This window comes from Coregonus clupeaformis, unplaced genomic scaffold (assembly GCF_020615455.1).
Source record: "Coregonus clupeaformis isolate EN_2021a unplaced genomic scaffold, ASM2061545v1 scaf2027, whole genome shotgun sequence".
Lineage (NCBI taxonomy): Eukaryota > Metazoa > Chordata > Actinopteri > Salmoniformes > Salmonidae > Coregonus > Coregonus clupeaformis.
In genome coordinates this window covers 2,617-13,409 of record NW_025535481.1, presented here as the reverse complement: position 1 = coordinate 13,409, position 10,793 = coordinate 2,617, and the positions used below count along the sequence as shown (strand labels likewise).

The 10,793-nt window shown below is 42.5% G+C and overlaps 1 protein-coding gene across 1 annotated transcript; it reads left to right on the top strand.

Annotated features, from left to right (window-relative positions):
* The first annotated feature begins 8,149 nt into the window (after window positions 1–8,149).
* Window positions 8,150–10,551, top strand: LOC123488019 (ladderlectin-like). The gene is made up of 5 exons (XM_045219058.1): window positions 8,150–8,201; window positions 8,998–9,092; window positions 9,668–9,802; window positions 10,185–10,323; window positions 10,484–10,551. The coding sequence occupies exons 1-5, from the start codon at window positions 8,150–8,152 to the stop codon at window positions 10,549–10,551; spliced, it is 489 nt and encodes a 162-aa protein (XP_045074993.1).
* Window positions 10,552–10,793: the final 242 nt, after the last annotated feature.

The window sequence follows — 10,793 nt, the reverse complement described above, 5'->3', positions numbered from 1 at the left end:
TGTACCATTTTGCACAATGAAGCTGTAGGTGTGATCAAGGTGTTGAATAAACGTGATGTCATATTGCTTTTTCAGGAGGGGAGTTGGCTACATGCAGCTATTGACATGTTTTACACAAAATACATTATCGACATGTTCGTACAAACTTTGTTATCAGTATTGCAAACATAATAACAATTTCATGTTCTTCTTAGCTGCTAAGTTACATGCAGCTATTTACTCTCGCCAAGATATCAGCATATATGACAAAACTATGGCACCGGGCGATGCAAAACGAACTTGCCCATTGTCAGACTCTTTTACCCGTCTTGAAACATACTCGGCTGCCTAGAACGTTAGGCTACCCAGAGGTGGAACACAAACAGGCAAGCTAGTTAGCGACTGAATGGTATTTATTCATCATCATTGCAAACATTGGCTAAGCTGCACAGGAGGCAGACAGGCAGTCATGTAGTGTTCTTTTTTCAGGAACTATGATATTGAAGCAACTATAAAGATTACCCTGCATCATCACACAAAACGTGGCCAAAGTGTAAGGACTGCGTCCTGCTTGTGCAACTGCAGTATCTTTTACAACAAACAGATAGGTTGTAGCCTTCAGAATATACATGTTGTTTTTCCCCCTGTAGAATTAAGGTCACAAATTAGTAAGGAACTCCCCTCCCTGATTGTCAAGGTCTTAATTTAAAGGAAAGACCAAAAACCTGCAGACACTAGGCCCTCCATGGAATGAGTTTGAAACCCCTGTGTTAAGGTTAGGAGTTAGGTTAAAGCAGTGTTTCCCAAACTCGGTGGACGTTTTGTTTTTTGCCCCAACACTAGACAGCTTTGATCATTTGAATCAAAATATGCACAGAATTTGGGAAACACTGGGTTATAAGGTTAGAGTTACGAGAAGGGTTAGCTAAAAGGGTTACGGTTAGAGTTAGGGGAAGGGTTAGCTAAAAGGGTTAAGGTTAGAGTTAGGGGAAGGGTTGGCTAAAAGGGTTAAGGTTAGAGTTAGTGGAAGGGTTAGCTAAAAGGGTTAAGGTTAGAGTTAGGGGAAGGGTTAGCTAAAAGGGTTAAGGTTAGAGTTAGGGGAAGGGTTAGCTAAAAGGGGTTAAGGTTAGAGTTAGGGGAAGGGTTAGCTAAAAGGGTTAAGGTTAGATTTAGGGGAAGGGTTAGCTAAAAGGGTTAAGGTTAGAGTTAGGGGAAGGGTTGGCTAAAAGGGTTAAGGTTAGAGTTAGTGGAAGGGTTAGCTAAAAGGGTTAAGGTTAGAGTTAGGGGAAGGGTTAGCTAAAAGGGTTAAGGTTAGAGTTAGGGGAAGGGTTAGCTAAAAGGGTTAAGGTTAGAGTTAGGGGAAGGGTTAGCTAAAAGGGTTAAGGTTAGAGTTAGGAGAAGGGTTAAGGTTAGAGTTAGGAGAAGGGTTGGATAAAAGGGTTAAGGTTAGAGTTAGGGGAAGGGTTAGCTAAAAGGGTTAGCTAAAAGGGTTAAGGTTAGATTTAGGGGAAGGGATAGCTAAAAGGGTTAGGGTTAGAGTTAGGGGAAGGGTTAGCTAGTAGGGTTACGGTTAGATTTGGGGGAAGGGTTAGCTAAAAGGGTTAAGGTTAGAGTTAGGGGAAGGGTTAGCTAAAAGGGTTAAGGTTAGAGTCAGGAGAAGGGTTAAGGTTAGAGTTAGGAGAAGGGTTGGATAAAAGGGTTAAGGTTAGAGTTAGGGGAAGGGTTAGCTAAAAGGGTTAGCTAAAAGGGTTAAGGTTAGATTTAGGGGAAGGGTTAGCTAAAAGGGTTAAGGTTAGAGTTAGGGGAAGGGTTAGCTAAAAGGGTTAAGGTTAGATTTAGGGGAAGGGTTAGCTAAAAGGGTTAAGGTTAGAGTTAGGGGAAGGGTTGGCTAAAAGGGTTAAGGTTAGAGTTAGTGGAAGGGTTAGCTAAAAGGGTTAAGGTTAGAGTTAGGGGAAGGGTTAGCTAAAAGGGTTAAGGTTAGAGTTAGGGGAAGGGTTAGCTAAAAGGGTTAAGGTTAGAGTTAGGGGAAGGGTTAGCTAAAAGGGTTAAGGTTAGAGTTAGGAGAAGGGTTGGATAAAAGGGTTAAGGTTAGAGTTAGGGGAAGGGTTAGCTAAAAGGGTTAGCTAAAAGGGTTAAGGTTAGATTTAGGGGAAGGGATAGATAAAAGGGTTAGGGTTAGAGTTAGGGGAAGGGTTAGCTAAAAGGGTTAGGGTTAGAGTTAGGGGAAGGGTTAGCTAAAAGGGTTAGGTTAGAGTTAGGGGAAGGGTTAGCTGAAAGGGTTAAGGTTAGAGTTAGGGGAAGGATTAGCTAAAAGGGTTAAGGTTAGAGTTAGGGGAAGGATTAGCTAAAAGGGTTAAGGTTAGATTTAGGGGAAGGGTTAGCTAAAAGGGTTAAGGTTAGAGTTAGGGGAAGGGTTAGCTAAAAGGGTTAGGGTTAGAGTTAGTGGAAGGGTTAGCTAAAAGGGTTAAGGTTAGAGTTAGGGGAAGGGTTAGCTAAGTGGAAAAATATCCAAAACGTAGTATTTTAACCGCCAACATAGATCCACACATAGAATATACACACCCTGACTCAACATATAAGATTCCCCTGAGTCAGGGCGTGACACAGAGATGCACAAAAACGATATATATTATTCAAAATGGGTGAATCTTTCCTTTACAAACCATCAAATCTGTGCGCTACCTTGGAACACATAAAATACTACAACATGGTAAATTAATAAGCAGGAGTAAGAATTATATGGAAAATGATGTTTTTCAAAAGGAGAAGTTAACTTGGGAAGTGACAGATGTTCTCTCTGTGTGAGCACTAGTTCTCAAAATGAGCACTAGTTCTCATGGTTATATTGGGCTACATTTTTTGACTTCAAAGACATCTTTGGTAGTGCTATTAACCTTACAATATCTGGTTTCTAGTAGGCTACAGCGTTATTGAAGGGCTGTTTCTCTGAACCTCAGGCAGTAGGCTGAAACAAGCTTGTTTCTCTGAACCTCAGGCAGTAGGCTGAAACAAGCTTGTTTCTCTGAACCTCAGGCAGTATGCTGAAACAAGCTTGTTTCTCTGAACCTCAGGCAGTAGGCTGAAACAAGCTTGTTTCTCTGAACCTCAGGCAGTAGGCTGAAACTAGCTTGTTTCTCTGAACCTCAGGCAGTAGGCTGAAACAAGCGTGTTTCTCAGAACCTCAGGCAGTATTCTGAAACAAGCTTGTTTCTCAGAACCTCAGGCAGTAGGCTGAAACAAGCTTGTTTCTCTGAACCTCAGGCAGTAGGCTGAAACAAGCTTGTTTCTCTGAACCTCACGCAGTAGGCTGAAACAAGCTTGTTTCTCTGAACCTCAGGCAGTAGGCTGAAAAAAGCTTGTTTCTCAGATTCTGACCAACAGCAGCAACCTATCCTCCTTATTTATGTTTGAAAACTAATTTGAAGGCCAGAATTGTTGTTGGGGGAAAGCACTAATCATGTTGATGCAGCCGGATATTCTTCTAGAACCAACTTCTGTGACATCACAGCAGTAAGTCTTCATTAATAGGGATATGACACCACAGCAGTAGGTCTTCATTCATAGGGATGTGACGCCACGGCAGTAAACTACTATATTTCTTCTTTATAAATGTTTTCTCCTTGATTTCAATATAGAAACCAGGTGTTAGTAGTTACTGATTCTGAATAACAGATGGGCTATGGGTTACAGGTGATCATGCTGAATAACAGATGGGTTACAGGTGATCATATTGAATAACAGATGGGCTACAGGTGATCATGCTGAATAACAGATGGATTACAGGTGATCATGATGAATAACAGACGGGTTACAGGTTATCATGCTGAATAACAGATGGGCTATGGGTTACAGGTGATCACGCTTGAATAACAGATGGGCTATGGGTTACAGGTGATCATGCTGAATAACAGATCGGCTATGGGTTACAGGTGATCATGCTGAATAACAGATGGGCTATGGGTTACAGGTTATCATGCTGAATAACAGATGGGCTATGGGTTACAGGTGATCATGCTGAATAACAGATGGGCTATGGGTTACAGGTGATCATGCTGAATTACAGATGGGCTACAGGTGATCATGCTGAATAACAGATGGGTTACAGGTGATCATGCTGAATAACAGATGGGTTACAGGTGATCATTCTGAATAACAGATGGGCTACAGGTGATCATACTGAATAACAGATGGGCTATGGATTACAGGTGATCATGCTGAATAACAGATGGGTTACAGGTGATCATACTGAATAACAGATGGGCTATGGGTTACAGGTGATCATGCTGAACAACAGATGGGCTATGAGTTACAGGTGATCATGCTGAATAACAGAGTGGCTATGGGTTACAGGTGATCGTGCTGAATAACAGATGGGCTACAGGTGATCATGCTGAAAAACAGATGGGCTATGGATTACAGGTGATCATGCTGAATAACAGATGGGTTACAGGTGATCATACTGAATAACAGATGGGCTATGGGTTACAGGTGATCATGCTGAATAACAGATGGGCTATGGGTTACAGGTGATCATGCTGAATAACAGATGGGCTATGGGTTACAGGTGATCATGCTGAATAACAGATGGGCTATGGGTTACAGGTGATCATGCTGAATAACAGATGGGCTTTGGGTTACAGATGATCATGCTGAATAGCAGATGGGCTATGGGTTACAGGTTATCATGCTGAATAACAGATGGGCTATGGGTTACAGGTTATCATGCTGAATAACAGATGGGCTATGGGTTACAGGTGATCATGCTGAATAACAGATGGGCTATGGGTTACATGTGATCATGCTGAATAACAGATGGGTTATGGGTTACAGGTTAACATGCTGAATAACAGATGGGCTATGGGTTACATGTGATCATGCTGAATAGCAGATGGGCTATGGGTTACAGGTGATCATGCTGAATAACAGATGGGCTATGGGTTACAGGTGATCATGCTGAATAACAGATGGGCTATGGGTTACAGGTGATCATGCTAAATAACAGATGGGCTATGGGTTACAGGTGATCATGATGAATAACAGATGGGCTATGGGTTACAGGTGCTGAATAACAGATGGGCTATGGGTTACAGGTTATCATGGTGAATAACAGATGGGCTATGGGTTACAGGTTATCATGCTGAATAACAGATGGGCTATGGGTTACAGGTGATCATGCTGAATAACAGATGGGCTATGGGTTACAGGTGATCATGCTGAATAACAGATGGGCTATGGGTTATAGGTTATCATATTGAATAACAGATGGGCTACAGGTTATCATGGTGAATAACAGATGGGCTATGGGTTACAGGTTATCATGCTGAATAACAGATGGGCTATGGGTTACAGGTGATCATGCTGAATAACAGATGGGCTATGGGTTACAGGTGATCATGCTGAATAACAGATGGGCTATGGGTTATAGGTTATCATATTGAATAACAGATGGGCTACAGGTGAAGGGTACACAAATAGATGGGTTATGGCACTTACATTGAGTTAAATTTAAATGTAGTTAAAGCAGGGGTTTGGTGGTTGCTTTCTGAACTATTAGAGTTAGACCAACAGTTTAAAGTAATACAGAAATTGTTGGTATTTCAGTTGAGTTTCGGATATATTGACCAAATTATCAGGAAAGTTTTGGGCATATTTCCCATTCAAAATTCACCAGAAACAGCTATTTCACAACTATTTCTTTTAAAAGAACCCCCCAATATGCAACATAAAGTTATGCCCTTGCTTGTAAGAAGTCAAAACAGAAAGCAGTAACTTCATTTTCCATGTTCAGAGACTACAATAATAATCAGGTCCTCTGTCCTTGTACCTCCCGTCTGGCGTCAATTACTATCAACAGATATGAGTTTAATCCATAACATTCAGCTTCTAGTCTAGTGACCATCAACCCAAGTGTCACAAACAGAACAGTGGAAATCATGTGTTTTACAGAAAGGAAAACATATAAATATGCTAAACTTTGTGTGAATCTCTAAACTGATTATGAACTTTATTCATCTTAAATATTCACATTACACAGTCAATTCAGGAAGTGAACTTAAATTCCAATTCAATTTAAAGAACGATACAGAGAGATAGAGAAAAAGAGAGGGAGGGGTCTGACTGGACGGATCCTTAAATAGGAGAGGTGGGAGAGGTAGAACTCAACTCACGGCAGGACAAAAGAGAGAGAGAGAGAGAGAGAGAGACCCAGTGAAGACCTTTGAAGATCTCTGAAGAAGTGAAGCTACAACTGAAGATTTCAGAAGGTGAGATTTCAACATCTGTTTATCTAATACTGTACCTGAGTGCATCCCAAATGGCACCCTTTTCCCTTTGTAGTGCACTACTTTTGACAAGGGCCCATAGTGAATATGTGTCCCTGGTCATATGTAGCTCTGGTCAAAAATAGTGCACTACTTAGGGAAAAGGGTGCTATTTGGAAACTCGGTCCTGTGGACCCCAATGGGTGCACGTTTTGGACCGAGTTTGGGAAACGCTGTGCTAAGGAATTCAAGTCTGCTGCCAAAACTCAGGTCTCATGTCTTCAACCAAGTACAGTAGATTATCCTAGCACACAGGAATATGTACGCTCCACTTGGGGTCCCCAGGACCGAGTTTAAAAAACGCTGCCTTAGCAGTTGCATACGTTATATACATAGCATAGGGTTTCCCTGACCTCCCAAGTACCCCCAGCCGCTCCACTGATTTGATATATTCCAGTACAAGCACAGCTGATTCAGCTAATCACCAAGCCGTTCATTAGTTGAATCTGCTCTGATGTGAAAGTACTGGAACACATCTGATAAGTGGAATGGCTGGAGGTCCACTTGGAATAAAGGGTTCCAAAAGGGTTCTTCAGCTGTCCCCATATGAGAACCCTTTAGGTTCCAGGTAGAACCCTTTAGGGTTCCAGGTAGAACCCTTTAGGTTCCAGGTAGAACCCTTTTGGTTCCAGGTGAACCCTTTAGGTTCCAGGTAGAACCCTTTAGGTTCCAGGTAGAACCCTCTGTGGAAAGGGTTCTACATCGAACCCAAAAGGTTTCTTCCTGGAACGAAAAAGGTTTATACCTGGAACCAAAAAGGGTTCTTCAAATGGTTCTCCTATGGGGACAGTCAAAGAACACCCTTTAGGTTCTAGATATCACCTTTTTTTCTAACAGTGTACTCAACTACAGGTTAGGGGAACACTGCACTCCCCTAATCTCTGAAGTACTCTCTGAATTGGTATTGACGGCTTCTCTCTTTGACTGTCTTGTTGTCTTGTTGTCTGTGTGCTGTCTCTGTCTGTAATCTCTCACTCTCTCTCACTCTCTCTCTCTCTCTCACTCTCTTTCATCTCTCTCTCTCTCTCTCTCTCTCTCTCTCTCTCTCTCTCTCTCTCTCTCTCTCTCTCTCTCTCTCTCTCTCTCTCTCTCTCTCTCTCTCTCTCTCTGTCTCTCCACTCACTCTCTCTCTCTCTCTCTCACTCACTCTTTCTCTCTCTCTCTCTCTCTGTCTCTCACTCTCTCTCTCTCCACTCTCTCTCTCTCTCTCTCTCTCTCTCTCTCTGTTTCTCTCTCTCTCTCTCTCTCTCTCTCTCTCTCTCTCTCTCTCTCTCTCTCTCTCTCTCTCTCTCTCTCTCTCTCTCTCTCTCTCTCTCTCTCTCTCTCTCTCTCTCTCTCTCTCTCTCTCTCTGTCTCTCTCTCAGGAGACTATCACCATGGCGATGTTGACCACTCTTCTGCTTCTCAGCGCTCTCTTTGCTCTGGGAGATGCAAGGGGGTAGCAGAGGTATTCTGATCAAAGGTTTTAGTGACCTTAACACAACACCTAGGGACCTAGGTTTTGGGGGTGAGAGTCACTGGACCCAGGTTCCTGGTTGGGGCTCCCCCTGTATTCACTAAAATATAATTCTATACAGGTCTGTTGTGGTTTCATAGCTCTGAAACTGATCTAGGGCTCTATTCAATCCGCATCGTTCAGCTTTACAGAGTGATTGAAATTTAAAGGCAATGTTCCCTCTTTAGCAGAGACTGCATTCACGGTTAACGCTGCAATCTGAAATTACTTTTAATTTTCTATCACGTAATCTGTACGCTTCAGCTTTACAGATTGAATCGAGACCCAAGTATTTTTAAAAAGCATGTCTCAATCTTCCCTCTGTCCTTGTCTCTCTTTGTTGTAGGGGATCGGCATGATCGGGGTAAACGCTGTGACTCGGAGGAACACGTTTCTCCTCCGAAAAGGTCAGCATCATCATTCTGACTCGGAGGAACACATTTCTCCTCCGAAAGGTCAGCATCATCATTCTGACTCGGAGGAACACATTTCTCCTCCGAAGGATCAGCATCATCATTCTGACTCGGAGGAACACATTTCTCCTCCGAAGGATCAGCATCATCATTCTGACTCGGAGGAACACATTTCTCCTCCCAAGGATCAGCATCATCATTCTTCCTCGGAGGAACACATTTCTCCTCCCAAGGATCAGCATCATCATTCTTCCTCGGAGGAACACATTTCTCCTCCGAAAGGTGAGAAACATATTATGGAGAACCTGATATGCAAACTGCCAACCGATAAAACTTTCAGTTTATGTGATAAAACAAGCAAGCAAAGTGTAGAGAATCATTGTAATATCTTAACCACTGTGAAATATATTTTCCATAACCAAAAACATTGTATTTTCAGCTGCTTGAAGCCGTCATACAAAACCGAAAGTTAAAGACGAAAAATTGAAATTTAAGAATAGAAGCATAGAAATAGCACACATAGAACAGATATCCTGCTTCTTAGACTTGACTTCAATGAGAATGATAGATCCATAACTCACATTTCTATGTGAATTTAGTCAGTCGCCCAAAAAGTTACATATTGCGAGATATAATGGACTCAAAGTGAATCGGTCATTTTTCAACAACACGTGGTTAGCCATGGGGTTTTTGTTCAGTAACATCACAGCTGGAACGCACTTTTGACCAATTATCTGGTGGGAACTAACCATTTCATAATGTTATTTAATGTGATCTCTCCCCCCTACAGAGTGTCATCACAGAGTCTGCCCACATGGCTGGCCCAGATACAAGACACACTGCTATCACTACGTCCCCCTCGTGACCACATGGCCAGAGGCAGAGGTACCTGGACGTTTGCTGTAGATAATTGAGATCAGCTGTGTGGGTGATTTTAAGTATTGATGGTTTAATGAGAGATCATCCGCTTATTTAAGGTTTTTGGACACTGGCCAGCCGGGCTCAATTTCTACAAGCCAGGGTCCAAAATGTGCCTTGTGATAATGGAAAAGATAATAATTGACCTGCATCTTGGGCTAGTTGGAAACATTTTCTACAAGCCTGGTCTGAAAAGCACTAGCCTTGGGCTAGCTGGGATGCTATCTCCATCCCTGTCTGGTGGCCATACATTGTTGCAGTTGACTCTGTAGGTTTAGTCTGTGTTCAACAGGGTTGAGAAACTATAACATGATGTGTTAGTCCTTCTGTTTACCCTTACATTCTACCTCTGTTTAATTCTCTCTCTCTCCTCTCTTTCTCTGTCTCTCTCTCTCTCTCTCTCTCCTCTCTCTGTCTCTCTCTCTCTCTCTGTCTTTGTCTCGCTCTCCTCTCTCTATCTCTCCCCTCTCTGTCTCTCTGTCTCTCTCTCCTCTATCTCTATCTCTCTATCTCTATCTCTCTCGGTCTCTCTCTCTCTCCAGAGGAAATGTTTGCTCTTGGGAGGTAATCTGGCATCAGTGCACAGCCTTCCCCAGTATCGTTTTCTTCAGTCTGTCATCAAGAAGAGTACCAAGAAAGCCCAGCGCACCTGGATTGGAGCCAACGATGCCATCAAGGTCTGTTCAACCCTCATGAAACATATAGGATGCATTGATTCTTGATGAATTCCATCTATAAAGGCCTAGTGGTGCCTCAACCCTCATATCAGTTTGTTTTCTGATATTACAAACACTGTATAGCTTCAAGCCATGGTTAAATCATGTTGATCTCATAGATGGTCAGTCCTGGCATCCATAGCTCTGTCTAGGAATCTGAGAATGGCCTGGAGAAATGGTTACATTTCTCCAGGCCCATTCCTCAGCGATTTACCCAAACAATGGTGGGTTGCCAATTAGTTATTTTCCAATTCCCAGATTGCCCCTTTAAAGACAGTAATTACAGTGTAAATATATAGTGTTTACTGTGTGCTGGTGATGCATCCTCCTATGTGCTCTGTAGGAGGGTCTTTGGCTGTGGAGTGACGGGTCCAGGTTTAACTACCAGAACTGGGGCCCGGGGCAACCCTCTAACTACAACCATGGTGTTGTGATGGACAACACGAACGGCCGGGAGCATTGCATGGAGATGAACTACGGAGGTACAATGCTGTCACCAGAGTACTCTCCCTCTCATTATACATCAAACATTTGGATAGTTGTAAAATGCATCTGAAAGGGAATTTGTTAGTTTATTAGCTACATATTTATAAAACCAACATAGATACAATACCTACCTTTCTGTGTTTCTCTCTTTCCCAGCTTCCCACCGCCAGAATGATGCCCCCTGCTGGTTTAAACTTCCCTTCCTGTGTTCCAGAAAGCGGTGATGGCTACATTTTAGGAGAGAATACATTGGAGAGGCTCTCAGCATATGAGATTGTTTTAAATAAAGGCACAGTCTGCAATATTACCTTTTGTTCAGTGGTCATTTATATAAAACACCAGCTGGAGATAATTATGAAACTCTGTAGTGTGAAGGTCCATATAACATACTTAAATGAAATGTTAAACAGTTGCTTCTCACTTTGTAATACTTTTGATTTTCATCAACATGTTGTACAATTTACAG

Excerpts from the sequence above, each read along its gene's own strand:
- LOC123488019 (XM_045219058.1), top strand. The coding sequence starts at position 8,150 with ATGATCGGGGTAAACGCTGTGACTCGGAGGAACACGTTTCTCCTCCGA. Across the intron at positions 8,202-8,997 it reads CACGTTTCTCCTCCGAAAAG|AGTGTCATCACAGAGTCTGC; the intron begins GTCAGCATCATC and ends TCCCCCCTACAG. Across the intron at positions 9,803-10,184 it reads GAGCCAACGATGCCATCAAG|GAGGGTCTTTGGCTGTGGAG; the intron begins GTCTGTTCAACC and ends TGTGCTCTGTAG.